Source organism: Pan troglodytes, chromosome 2 (genome assembly GCF_028858775.2).
Source record: "Pan troglodytes isolate AG18354 chromosome 2, NHGRI_mPanTro3-v2.0_pri, whole genome shotgun sequence".
NCBI lineage: Eukaryota > Metazoa > Chordata > Mammalia > Primates > Hominidae > Pan > Pan troglodytes.
In genome coordinates, this window is record NC_086015.1 from 196726169 (window position 1) to 196741283 (window position 15115).

Sequence of the window (15115 nt, forward strand, 5' to 3'; positions counted from 1 at the left end):
CCCACAGTTCTGTATGCATAGCTCTCAATATGATACCTATTATATCACACTTTCATTATATTTGTACCCCTGGGTTCCTAACTTGCAGGGACAACTTCATGGGCACACAACCTGTGTGGTCACACAGGGCCCACACTCAGAAGGGCCCTACGCTCAGAAGGTCCCTACACTTGGCTTAATGCTCTGCTATCACCATCCTGAAATTCTTAATAATTGTTGAGCAAGGGACACCTCATTTTCACTTTGCACTGGGTCTTGCAAATTACGTACTCAGCACTGCCACTCGATTTTGAGCTGCTTGAAAACAGAAGCTATTTGCTATTCTTTCAAAATCCTCCTTGGTTAGCACAGAGGACTCCTGGCAAAAAGTAGAGGTTTCTTAAATACTTGTTGGGTTTATACATGAATGGATGAAAAGATAAAGTATCTCATAGAAAAATAGTATAGTATGGTTAATTAACTCTGAAGAATAAGCTTTTGTTATTCTTGGGGGAGAGGGGGACTAATTGATAAAATCCTGAGACTATTGACCATTGACCACTCCAAATAAATAACATAACATTTTCTAGGTTTATTTTTAAATTACTCAAACCACTCCTACTTTTGAGCCCTGCTGCATCCCTGTTCTCAGAATGCAAAATTGCAGTTAATAGAGCTTGCAATTACGCTATCATGCCCGGAGTTTTTGTGCCAGGTACTGTGTTAAATTCTGGGTGTAATGGGAAGGGGAAGGGCTAAGCCAAGAAAATGTTAATTGAGCAGGGTCCCTGTCTTCAAGAAGCAATTAAATTTCACTCCTCTAAAATTTATATTGAAGATGAGTTGACTTCATGGGAGTTCTGCAGCAATGAATTGAGAATAAAGACATTAGACTTGGCCAGTGGCCCAGCTTCCTGAACATTTCAAATGACAAAATGTCTCAGCCTGAACACAATTCCCCCACTATGAGATCTGTGGGTTCACTAGTTAACATTGGCAACTGACTCAGAGGTGCTCATGGAGCATAATAAACAAGTGGCTATTGACGTGGGGGAGGTGCTTTTGCTCCCGGGTGTTAGAGAAGAAAAGACGAACATCAGCTATCAAAGTGAGCCAAGTAATTGGTGGAAAAAAAATGTTCCTAGCTCCTGCTGAAGGCATGACAGGACTTCCAATGTGGTAACGACCACACACCACCCTGCTGCCACGTTATGTGCCCATTACTAGGTTCTCCGAAATGATGTGGAAGTCCAAAAAGAGTTTACCGTGCTTTTCCACTACTAGTTTTTAGTTACCCACTACTGGTTGGTATAATATCAGTTACAAAATTAAGAGATTCTAGTTGAAAACATATAAATGCCAATAAACATGCAAAGATGTGTTCAACTTCAAATCAAGGAAATGTAAAAATAATACAACCACAGAATATCAATTTTGTATACTGAATGAGCCAAAGTTAAAAAGACTGATAATTTTCAATGTCAGCATGAATGGAGGAGAAAGCAAGTATTCTCAAAAAAGATTGCTAATCCGAGTATAAATTGGTACAACTATAACTTCTGAAGGGTAATTTGGCATGATGTGTTAATCCAAATTTAAAATGCATGTCCCCTTTGAGGCAGTAATAATAATTCTAGGCCTTTACCTTAAGGAAATAATCTGAAAAATAAATAAATATCTAAGTACAAAGTTGTTCATCACAGCAAAAAAAAAAAATTAGAAATAATACCTGTGCAACATGGGAAACCTGCTAATACAGCACAATTCATCCAAACACAACTTGAACATTGAAATAGTTATGTGACACTATAATTATCAAATATATATATATATATAGAGAGAGAGAGAGAGAGAGAGAGAGAGATCCATAAAGCATTTGTAAGTATAATGGAAAGTCTAATTTTTTTTAAAGTAGAGATAGAATCACTCCATTTTTGTTAAAAAATACATATTGGCCAGGTGTGGATGCTCATGCTTATAATTCCAGCACTCTGGGAGGCCAAGGCAGGTGGATCTCTTGGGTCCAGGAGTTTCAGACCAGCCTGGGCAACATGGTGAAACCCCGTCTCTACATAAAATACTGGAAAATTAGCCAGGCATGGTGGCATGCGCCTGTGGTCCCAGCTACTCAGGAGGCTGATGTGGGAGGATCACCTGTGCCTGGGAGGTTGAGGGTGCGGTGAGCTATGATCACACCATTGCACTCCAACCCAGACAGAGACCCTTTCTCCAAAAAAAACTAACATTAAAAAAGTACATATTTCTAAGTATATGTATTTTTTAAGAATTTTTAAAAGTATTTTTTAATAATAGTTAAGTATTTTTAATAAGTATTTTTAAGAATAGAATTTTTAAATCAATGGAATAATCTTGTTTTGCCATGATGCAAACAAACGGATGATATCCCAAAACAATACTCACGTTGTTTTTCAACATGTAGCGGGGAAAAGGGAAATTATGAGGCAATAATATGTTCAGTGATGTGCTGGTACGTATTTAACGAATGGCCTTCAGGCGGGCAGGGTGGAAGTCCCGTTGTAGTATTCACAGATTTCTGTGGCATAAATACCACCAACATTATTTATTTCAAGCTACCAATGTGATGTCACTGAATTAGGAGTTGGGAAGAAATGGGAAGAAATACAATTGCACCATGCTGTGTAATACCACTACCTAGTATTTCCATGATACACATAAATTAGGTGCAAATAATCTCAAAAGCATAGATAAGTATGAAGATAGAGCAAAATAGTTAGAAAGTGGTGAATTTTAGGTATTTTTTTTTTTTTTGAGACGGAGTCTCACTCTATCCCCCAGGCTGGAGTGCACTGATATGATCTCAGCTCACTGCAGCCTCAAGCTCCTGGACCAAAGCGAGCTTCCCACCTGAGCCTCTCAAGTAGCTGGGACTACAGGTGGATACCACCACATCCAGATAATTTTTTTGTATTTTTATAGACAGGGTTTCACTATGTTGCCCAGGCTGGTCTGGAACTCCTGGGCTCAAGCAATCTGCACGCCTCAGCCTCCCAAAGTGCTGGGATTACAGGCTTGAGCCATGGCGCGCAGCCTGCATTTTTTATTGACATGTCTGGTGGTAAACTCATGAAACATACTTACTTCATTCTTTAGATCCTTATTTGTCATTTCAATATTTTTACAATAAACATACGTTACCTTTATAATCAGAAAAGAATTCAAAGGTTTTTTATTTTTTGTCTTATTTGTTAAGGCCTAGAGAAAAATATCAGGGAACGTTACTTATTAAAAGTCTCACTGGAACAAAACACTTCCCCAAAAGATTGATTGTGTTAAGGTGTAACTAAAGAGCAATGTTAGAATCAATTAAGCCATGATACCTTCGTTCAGTCATGGTATAAGGAAATGGTTCTAAATTCCTTCAAAATAGAAATACAAAACGTCAGGACTCAAAGAGATTTGTGCTCCAAGACATTCTCAAACTCTCACTTTACAAATAAGGAAGCTGAAAAAGGTAGGTGTTTTCCCAACGTATGCACAAGGTAAGTAGAAGATAACCCAGCTCCTCTCCATTTATAAGTGGTCTCTACGGCCTATGAATAAAAGTACATATTCCTGGCCACGTGAGGTGGCTCATGCCCATAATCCCAGCACTTTGGGAGGCTGAGGCAGGTGGATCACAAGGTCAAGAGATTAAGACCTTCCTGGCCAGCACGGTGAAACACCATCTCTTCTAAAAATACAAAAAATTAGCCAGGCATGGTGGCATGCAGCTGTAGTCCCAGCTACTCGGGAGGCTGAAGCAGGAGAATCACTTGAACCCAGGAGGCAGAGGTTGCAGTGAGCCGAGATCACGCCACTGCACTCCAGCCTGGCAACAGAGCAAGACTCCGTGTAAAAAAAAGAAAAAAAAAAAAGTACATATTCCTTTTGGTATAACTGAATGGCAAGAGATGACCTCATTTTTGTGGGATAGTATTTACTCAATTGGTTAATTGCTAAGCCCTTGGCTTTTCCTACCTTTATTTAGATGATAGCAGCTCACACTTCGCCAGAACTGTATACTTCTCAAAACATGTTTATATGGGTTATCTCCACTGATCTTCATGAGAGCTCTGTGAGTCTGGTAGGGGGAAGAAGGACCAGTCCTATTTTACAGGTATAAAAACTGAGGCTAGAGCAGGCAAGCGGCTGGCCCAAGGCTGGTGAGAGCCAGGCCTCCCGTCGTGTCCCAGCGATCTCCCGGAGTTTCCTCCTCGAAGCCTTTCTGAGGCAGTCATTTAGGTGAACCTTCCCTGAATGCCACTTTCTCACCTTTCCTTCCTTCTCCCTCCAAAAGCTTCTTTCTACCTTTGGGTCCTGTCTCATTTCGCAGTTAAAGATATTATTTTCAGGTCACCTAGGGTTGCTCTTTAGTTCCTGTTTGCTTTTGGTTTGTTATTTGTTTATTTATTTATTTTATCTATTTACTTATTTTTGAGACAGAGTCTCGCTCTGTTGCCAGGCTGGAGTGCCATGGCACGATCTTGGCTCACTGCAACCTCCGCCTCCCAGGTTCACGCCATTCTCCTGCCTCAGCCTCCCAAGTAGCTGGGACTACAGGTGCACGCCACCCTGCCCAGCTAATTTTTGTGTTTTTAGTAGAGATGGGGTTTCACCATGTTGGCCAGGATGGTCTCAATCTCTTGACTTCGTGATCCGCCCGCCTCGGCCTCCCAAAGTGCTGGGATTACAGGCACGAGCCACCATGCCCAGCCTGTTTTTGTTTTTTTAACTCCAAAATGGAAGATAATCCCAGGCATCTTTAGGCCTCAGAATATTCTTCTTTATTTGACATGAGGTCTAAACCCTAGCATGTTGTTTTCTCTTGAAATTTGAAGTAATTTCTACCACAAGAGAAATTATGTTTGCAAAGGTTCAAGTAAAGTATATTATAAAGCATGAAACTAAACACTTTGGTGTGACACATTTCTGGACTTGGAAGCCAGAGAAGACAGACTTATTTAAGATACTCGAATTATCTAGAAGAAAAAAGAAACTCAAATTATCTATAACAGAACAGATGCTGGGGAATCTAAGAAGACTGGATGTTGATGTTCTCCTTAGCTTTGTTTTATGAAGGAAGGGAATGTGTTCTGTTAAGAGTGGAATGTTCTCCGGAAGAACTGGAAAAGGTATCAGTGGGCTATGTTCAGGTCCAGAGACAAAACAGCTGTCAACTTAAACTAACCTGTGCGGTGCCTCAGCTCCTGGACTTACTGGTTGATGCAACCTTAGGGAAAGCCCGTGTGCATCAATTTCCTCATCTTTAAAGTTAGAATCACAGCATCTACCTCATAGGGTTGTGAGGAAAACTAAATTAGCTAGTGGCCAAGAAAATGCTGTGTATACTAAAAATCACTACAAAATATGTAGACTATATATATAGCTTGATAATTTTTAAAGTTTACTGCTCTGGGCAAGGGATGGAGGAGTGAGTTAAAAAGGAACAGAGTGTCAGACACAGCAACAGGCAGGTGGCCAGGTTTCCGCAGGCAGAAGAGGACGGAGAGCTCAGGAGTGCATACTAATTGCTGCACCTCTGCTGAGACTACTGGCCAAATGACTGCCTACCAGAAAACACAGTGTCCCTTTCCATATTAAAGGGCCTCTCCTAACTGGGCTTTCAGCTGCATACAAAACTACGTGGAGTTCTCCATGCATCTGATGGTGCCGTTAACTAAATTGCTTTGGTGGTATATGTATGCTAGGGAAGAGGTAACAGTTTCCCTACAACCATGAATGTCTTCTGGAAAATAAATGATTCTTATTGAGACTTGAAAGACAAATTGTCCGAGAGCAGAAAGGGGTTTACTGGAAAAGAGTGAGTGTATTTCTAAATGAGAGAGAGAGAAAAAAAAATGTTTCAGAGGAAGGAGCCCCTGCCTTCTGGTGAAGAGTATTCAAGATGAAGATAAACTTTTCAACTTAATATCGAGAGTAATGAGATATTCACTTCCTAAAGAAAACTCTTTAAAGAAACAAAGATGATATCCAATGTGGGCTAGCAAGCCATTTCTGGTGACATTTGTGGAGGGGCTGAAGGCAATTCATTTGGCAGTCAAATCTGAATGAAGTAAAGGATATGGTTAAGAAAGGCACCTGAACTAATGTACATTTTACTTCTTTATAATTTTTTCAGCTTTGATAGCAGAAGGCATCTACTCTTGAAAGTCCAAAAAATGTTGTTGCTATAGGAACAGGTAAGCAGATTAGACTTGAAAGACCAGTTTAGGAACAAAGAATGTAATAGTCAGGGCTAAAGCAATTAACCAAGAAAACATTTTAAGTAAATATCTTTCAGGTTTGTTATTTACATATTAATTCCAGGAAGATTAAATGCTATTATGGAATGAGAGCGTCACATTTTAACATTTTAATTACATCATTACTGGCATAAAAGACTATGCTTATACAATTAGCAGAAAGACCTTATTAAACAGAAGTACACATTTCTAACTCTCTCTTGATTACATTGTAATTGAGAAATACAGTTTTAAATTCAACCTGAGCATGAAAGTCATCTTTGATTTTCCTATAGTTCTCAAGATAGAAGCACATCTCAAATCGAAGAGATACTGAACTACCGAAAGTTTTCTGTAACCAATCTCTATAATGAGGAAGCCACAAAAGTAAAATTCTAGAAGAAAACAGAAATGTGTGTAGGCTGATAATTGTTAATATTGCATGTCTTCCCTGTCCAACAGACTCGGTGAACAAGACATGTGAGAAGAGAAGGTCAAAGACCCAGCTGCACTTCTGCTTCACTGCTGAACTTCTGCTTCTTCCTATCAGGGAATACACTGCTCCTCACATTAGGGATTTCCTAAAATTGTTAGGTGTTTTGAACAGAACTGGCTATACCAATGAGGCTCAAACAAGAATCATAAAGTGCATGGTGCTTCTCTCCCTCTCTGTTTTCTTTAAAAAGAAAACATTCTTGACAAGATGAATACAATATTTTCATTCTAGCAAATTTCTGCTGTCAGAGGTTATATTTACAGGATAGAGAGATTTCTCAAACATGACCTTTTCTCGTGTAATACCAGAGTGAAATTTTAGAGAAGTCTGTGTGTGTGTGTGTGTGTGTGTGTGTGTGTGTGTGTGTGTGTGTGTCTCGCAGGCTGAGAAGTGGGATGGGAAGAAGGGAATGTGGCTAGAATCTTACCATCTCATTCTCTTCTCCTTCATTGAGCAGAGCGTGCTGGCCCTTCTCAAAGTGTCCCATGAAAAGGTTATTCCACACCTCCTCCCTGACCTTGCCGGGCAGACGCTTCCAGGATGAACTCCAACTCTCCGAGCCACCGCAGCTCCTCAGCTGACTAAAAGAGTTAATGATCCTCCAGGTTAAAACTCCTCCTTGAGCACACACCTTCTCTCAACAAATGACAATACTTGGCAAACTGAACTCCTCCCACGAGTCGCCCTCTGCTAGGAGGAATTGCTGGCTGCTCCCTGCTTATTGCATTCTCTCAGAGCAGCTGTCTCAAAGGAGGCTGCTCCCATGCCGATCTTTTTGTGCCCAACTTACAGGGAAAGAACTCATTGCCTGCCCAGTGCCTGCCAGCCTCAGACTTCTGACTGCAAATCCAACAGGACAATACAGAGTTGGCAGGACCCTTCTCAGGAGCGAGGAGCGGGTGCAAGAACTCCCAGGTCACTGCTTTATTCAGAGGACCTAAGGAATTGGGTTGAGCGGAAGTGCACAGAGCTGCAGATTTTGTTTGATGAATGAAAGCTTCAATCCACAGGTTTCTAATAGTACTCTCATTCATTTTGCTTACAAAAGGTACAGATTATCACTAATCCTCTTCAAAAGGTATTTGTAATCACATTTCCTTGTATATGCAAAAAAAATTCTATTTAAAGTGTATGTGAAATTGTTTACTTTTTTGAAACACATGTAGAAAAAGAACAAAGGTATCATCAAACTAGTCTATGTAGTCTCCTTTCACTAAAATATTGATGGTTCAACACTTAAGGAAGCCTAGAAATAAAATATTCAAATGACTATATGGCCAGACTCTTTTTTAATTTGTTTACACATTTATTCAATAAACAGTGCCTGAGCACAGGGACTACCTAAAAATGTTAAGTCATATTTGCTACCCTCGTGTTGATGTAAGGATTCAAACATCCAAACAAATATGATAGAAAGTGGATTGTTATTATAAGAGCTGGAACAGAAGTCTAAGAAAACTGTCAGAAGTCCCAATGTGGTGTAGAGAAACACACTCCTACCCTAGCTCTGGCAAAATACCTGTATTCCAGCTGCTTGTCTGCACTGGCCTTGCTGTGTGATCATTTAACTATAGGAACTGGCTCTTCTCATCTGGTACCGCCCGACAGGACTTTTGAGAGAATGGAATGAGATCATTGTGAAAGTACATTGTACGGCACTGATCAAGTGCTGTTAGGATTATTAAACTAAATGTGCATTTGAACAGTAGGTGTTAGGACATAGTGGCTGAGGGCATATACACTAAATTTGGAAGGCCTGAGTTCAAATTTGGACTGTACTAGGTGGTCGTTGTGCTACCTTGGGATATAACAAGTTATACAAACTCCATTCTCCTCTATTTCCTCACATGTAACATAAAGATGATGATAATAGAACCTACGTCCTAAAACAGACTTTTAAGAAAGAGTGCCTGGGAAATAATAGGTGTTCCACAAAAGATAGTTATTTTTACCTTCACCATGTCCACTGTCTCTCCCTCAAGCTACATTGGCAATGATATCTCCAACCTGACCCAAATAACCCTAATGTGACCAAGATCAATGTGTGCATGTGTGTGTGTGTATGTGTATGTTGTATGTGTAAAACCTTGAGCAAATAGTAAAGTATAGGATAAACATAAAAAGTAAGCTAAGTAAACCCATTGTAATAGTAATTACAAAATATATATGTACGTGTGTGTGTATGTGTGTGTGTGTATATATATATATATAGTTCTCTTGGTTTCAAAAATTTGCTAGCACAATTTAACCAAATAAATGAAAATAAAATTAACATTTTATCACAAGGTCAAAATATAAGGAGTAAAGGGTTTATGGGGTGGGTAATAAAAATGTTCTAGAACTACTGATGGCTTCACAAATTTGTGAACATACTAAACCTCACTGAACTGTATACTTTAAAAGGGTGAATTTTATGAAATGTGAATTATATCTCAATGAAGAGATATAACAAATTTAAAAATCATACCTCAATAAAAAATTATACCTCAGAAAAACCTAACTGAACATTTAACAGCCTTACTAGGCAGTAATTATATATTTAGTACAGAAAAAAATATAAAACAAGCATATTCCAAATTTCATGTCAACTGATGGAGGTTGAGGAGTGTTATTATGTGACGTGGTGAAACTGTATCAGTGCTCTTGGGCAGGTGAGAAAGAAGTAATTCATTCTCCTGTTTATCACTGGCAATATCTGCAGTTCCCTTTTGGCTGGGTTCCTGAATGCACTTGGCAACTCTTGCACCCTTGTGGGATTGAGATGAGTGTGTAACTGATTAACAGCTAGAGGAGAAACTGTACACAAACTTACCCCATCAAATAAATCAGGTCATGCTGCTACAATATTTAAGCTAAACTTGAACAGGAAAATATGTAAGTCCTTACGAACATTAAAAGCTTTTATAAAAATCAGATGTCCATGGAAAATTATTTTCCACAAACCTGGTTCAGTAGAGCTGAGGACTCCAGTAGTGAGAGAGTTTCCTCAGGTTCCTTGGGAGTTCTACTGGTAAAACATCTAGATTTTACCTATGGCAACACTGCTTATGGGCAGCACTCACCCTCATTTAGTGCTTTTGGTCTACAAACATAACCATAACCAGAAACAGGGCTAGGTTGTGTGGGAAAGCAAAGAGAACATTTACAGAACACTTCCAGATATGAGGCACAATTCTAAACAGTTTACACTCACTGCTGCACACAATCCTGACAAAAGCCTCTGTGGTTGATACTATTCTGGTCATTCTTATTTGACAGACAAGGAAACACAGGTGCAGACATTAAGTAATTTGCCTACATTCAAACCATTAGTAAGTGACAGAATGAGTATTCGGACCTAGGCAATGCAGCTCTCCCAATCCGTGACCCTAGTTACTGGACTAATACCTCTTCTACACATTTATGTGGCACATCCAAAGTGCTCTGCAAAGAGGTTTGCATTTATATGACCAGAAAAGCCTCTTTGTGAAGGAAGCATTTTGAGAAAGGCCTTGGAAAGAGACAAAAAAGGCTTCAACAGGTGGAGATGCTGAGGCTCGGACAAAGAGTAAGGCCGCAGGAAAGAGCATTTGAAGCAAGGGAATCATGAGAGGGAGAAACACATGGTCATGGTCAGAGAAAGCCCATCAGCCTCACTGAAGCATGGGCTGCATGAAGGAAGAAGAGGGGAGTGACATGTGGCAGGGAAATATTGACCAACGCCATGCATGGAGGTCCTGAATGCCAGGTCTGAGTCTGAGCTTAGTGCACAGAGTGACAATAACATGGAAGGCAAACTGAACTCCATAAATATCCCTACTGTTCCTGATCAGCCTGTGCTCTCATATTATAGGAATCAGGTGCCAAAGCGACTCAGTCCTTCTATGCAATACTGTATTTATGTAGACAGTTTTCTTGAGCCTTCTAAGTTAAGTCTTCTATTTCTCTTTGGAACATTGTTTGAAAAGTTATTCTTGAATTCACCCTCCCTTTCCTTAATTGTGCCTGTTCAATATTTCTATTCTACACTCTATGTGCCTCACGGGTTGTGATGTGGCTTAGTAATAATGGCAGATGAGGATTTGGTGTGGTCTGAATTCTAATCTTGACATTTTCCTGAAGGATTCCATTCACTCATTCACTTAGCACTAGTTTGATTAACTTCAGTATACCCAGATCTGTAATAGATGAAGAATAGAGATTTAATAAATTATGCCCCAGAAAAGTTAAGTCCATTAAGAAACAAGACCAACACCAAAATATAAATTCCACATAATATGCTAATTACACAAGAGTGACAGAGGAACTTCAAGTAGGGAGTTAGGCCAGGAAACCCTCACAAGGATAGGAGTTTTATGCTTGTCTAGATAAATACAGGTGGGAAAGGAAAGCATTATTAACAAAGGAGACAGAGAGCAACAGCACAGATGAGGGCTCGCACACAGCCCATTCTGGGGGCTACAAATTATACACATATATTGATATCTCAGAATTGAGAGGAATGTCCAAAAGGAAAAGTACCTTCATTCATTCTCTGATTCTCTCCCTGAACTCATTTTTTCTCAAATACTCTCTCCCAAATAAGAATGGGAACGGAAAATAAAAAGGACAAATACTTAGCTACCTCTGCTGATCTGGCATCTTGGTTTGCTTTTGATTATCTTAGGAGCATGCCTGTTGCTCTGAGCAGTTCTCAACCTCTGTGATTGTCTAGAATAGATGTCCAATGGAAATAATGGCAGGACCGGTTTCTCTGCCAGGACCGTGGGGATGCTGATGCTTCACTTGTCTGGCCCATTTAGGTTTTGTGATGATAAATGGTAATAATGTTTCATTATATGTTAATTTCCATCTTTCATCTGAGAACTCACAGCATATTACAAATATTGTTTTTTGCAACATCTCTGTGAAGTAGGGAGGTGAGTAATATCATTGCTCCCATTTGAAAGCTGTAGGAACTGAGTCATAAAGAGGTCACAAAGAGCTGTTCAAGGTCATGTGTCTTTACCATGGAGAGGAACCTGAAACAAGTGCAATATCTCTGCCTTGTCATCATTGGCAATAAGCTGACTCAGTCTTCCTCCTCAGTCCTCATTACACAAATCTGCTATTTGTAAAGTACTTGAGACCTTTAGTTATAGAACTTTATCTAAACTCAAGGCTTTACCTTTAGTATTAATTATCCTAATCTGCTCTAAAACAGTCTGTGGTAGCAAGCAAAGATGCGATATCCCAAAGAGGAATTACCTGCCTCAAGGTGGTGGTGCAAAGTCTAATTGAATTAATTAATGTTTGTAAAACATTTAGCAACCCTTAGATTAAAGGGTCTAATACAAAGATCCAGGGACTCCCCATTAATTACAGAAGAAAAGAGCAGGCTGATGCTGTCTCTGCTTCTCAGAGGACTTGCTCTCAAATATCCCCGTTCAGCACCGGGTCTGTTCTCCCAGTGCCTTGGGGTGGCCTGTTGTTTCCCTTTCAGAAGAGTCCTCTTTGCTTTCTGTTATTTCCAAAAATAGGAAATTAAAAGCTCCTCTCTGGAGGTAAGGCAGCTCCCCTTCTGTGAAGCTTACCTCAGTTGACAGCTGTTATAACAATTCCAGGTCATTAAGGACAACCTATAAAAACAAAATCCAAAAGAGATGGTCCCCAGGCAGAAGCTTCATGTCAGTGTACTTAATTTTGAGAACTTTTAACCTAAAAATTTGAATATACAAAACAATACAAGTTAGGGTGCTATTATTAACAATCAGAGACTATTAGACTGGGCCTTAGAAGTTACTAAGTTACCTTCATTGTTTCTTAGGTGAGAAAACAGTTACTGGATGACTGTGTAATGATTTGTCCAAGATCACAATCTGCAAAAGCTAAAACTCTCAAGTCTTATATATGATATACTTCACACAACATCATATTGCTACTCACTTTTTTTTTTTTTTGAGACAGGGTCTCGCTCTGTCACCCAGACTGGAGTGCAGAGGTGCAATCATGGCTCACTGCACCCTCAATCTCGTAGGCCCAAGGGATCCTGCCACCTCAGCCTCTCAAGCAGTTGGGACTACAGGCAAGAGCCACCATGCCCAACTAATTTTTGTTCTTGTTTTTTGTAAAGACAAAAAACATGTTGCCCAGGCTGGTCTTGAACCCTGAGCAAAAGCCATCCACCCACCTTTGTCTCCCAAAGTGCTGGGATGACAGGTGTCAGCCACCATGCCCGGCTGCTACTCACTTTTTGTAAAGGGATTAGAATAGGATACTTTGAAACAGTATCTCTAGAATATTTAAGAGGACTTCATTTGCCAAGCATAGATTTAAATAGAACTTTTCAAGAACCCACCAATTGTGTAAAGCCATGGCCATATCACTGAATTGTACAGCACATCCCATTACTTAGGCATGATCCAGAGGGCTTAGGACATAGCATTGGGCCCACCCACTGGGGTGAAAATCTGTGCTTGGGGAGCTGATGACACTGCAGGTGCTTGCAAAGGAAATTTAATCTACCAGGCAATTGAAGCTCACAGCAATTTCTGCTTACAGCTCAGGGGAGCAGTTGGCCAAGGGGGAAGGAGAGAAAGGCCATAAGACAGAAGCAGAAATGTTCCCAACAAGCAGTTAGAGTCCAGCCATGGGGCAGGTGATACTTGGAAATCCAGACAGGAAGCTGGCTCCATGGAGTCTGTCCTCTAGTGGCTAAGCTCCAATCAGAAACCTCGGGCCTGAGGCAGTGTTCCAACTCCAAGTGGGAGCCTGGCATGGGAAAGGCTTCTTCACTCCTAGGAAAAATCTGGGGCTCAAGACAGGCTGCCAGGCAGGAACTTAGGAACAGTAGTACCCACAGGGGACCTCAGGCTTGGGAATGAGGCAAGAGCCCAATTAACAGAATCAGGGCACTACCTCTGGGCAGACTAACCAAGAGTGTGGCTGGGTGCTGAGCTGCAGAGAGCAACGCTGGGCTGGATTCAGTGCCCTTGCTGTGGGCCTGGGATGACCCAGGAACTGGGCTGAGGCCCCTGGGGAAAATCAAGAACAGGTTCCTGGTGCAGATGAAGAAAGCGGCAAGGCTGGGGCTCCACTGGGCCTCTCTGCTTGCCATTCTTCCAAAAGTCCACTTAGGATTATTTATGCTGGTTACCTCTTTCATCAGCAAGTAAGATGCTCCACAAAAGGGAGGAGACTCTCAAGTGGATCAATCAATGACATTTTGAGAGAGGGGTGAAACTGAAATTAATGACAAAAGAAATTCAGAGCTCTTATTTGTGTACTGTACATGTCGTTCAATGTCCTAAGCAAACTGGTAATGGGAAATGTTATTTACTAATGGAAAAAAGAAAGTAATAAGATAGAACTAATGCACCTCCTAGTACTCAGACCCTCTCCCAGTTAGTGTGGCATCAGAGGGGATCTCTGAGGTTTCTCAGCTCTCCCACAGTCCATCAACCCTGCCAAAGCACTTCAAATAAGCAATCTTAATAAAACTGTGCTTATCATGCAAATGTAACTTTAAAATAAGCCCCCCAGCTTCCAATCTAATCTCTGTCCCAATGGAGGTCTTTGGGGGCTGTCACTGTCTTTTCACATCCCTCTTTTTTGCACACCCCTATGAAACACGCAACCGGACTACCTATGTCTACCACGGGATCATCACTGTACTTCTCCCTTCGCTGGAAATGGAGTCCAATCCTCTCCTCCTTTCATCCAGCCTTTCTCTGGCACCAGGGAACTTTGCTGTTGGCTAGCTGCATGCTTTGTTGGTTGCTCTGTTTGTTCATATCTCATTGACCCCAGAGTACATGGCAGAGAATAGCAGTAGTTCCTCACCAGTGGTGTGTGTCAGTCACCCTGGAAGCTCTCCTGGACCCCACATACTCTGGTCCCGGAGAGCTACCAAACCCAGACCTACCAAACCTGAATCCCTGGGGTGGAAACAAACAAACAAAAATAAACACATTTTGATGAGTGTGGGTTATGTTGTACTTATACTACTTTAAAAATAAAAAGGAAAATAAAAGAATAAAGTAGATCTATTGTCATAGCAAGATGTCCACGATACATTAACTGCAAGTTGTTATAGAAAGCTATTATTATATGATTAAATGCACTATATTATTAAATGCATTCATCAGGCATTTTTGTAAAAATGGGAAATGTCTGTGTGTGCGATGTAATATATAGGTGGATATTTAAACAAAAGAGTCCATAGACTAGGGATTTTAGCCACTGTTCCCTGTTCTCCTTGCCATTTACCTCCCAGGCCCTAGATACAGTGAAAACAATTTCAAATATAGAATCATACTGGTCAGCTGGGTGCAGTGGCTCAAGCCTGTAATCCCAGCACTTTGGGAGGCCGAGGTGTGCAGATGATGAGGTCAGGAGTTCAAGACTATCCTGGCTAACA

General features: G+C 40.7%; 1 protein-coding gene across 5 annotated transcripts in view; it reads right to left on the reverse strand.

Moving 5' to 3' along the window:
- ATP13A4 (ATPase 13A4) overlaps positions 1-15115 on the reverse strand; it is a 195055-nt gene that overhangs the window by 149188 nt on the left and 30752 nt on the right. For 4 of the 5 annotated variants that reach the window (XM_016942513.4, XM_063807434.1, XM_016942512.4 and 1 more), the window contains exon 3: positions 7166-7319. The exons of the other annotated variant lie outside the window; for it this stretch is intronic. In XM_016942513.4, coding sequence (XP_016798002.2) covers positions 7166-7319 — 154 coding nt within the window. The remainder of the gene's footprint in view (positions 1-7165; positions 7320-15115) is intronic. 5 annotated transcript variants of the gene reach the window in all.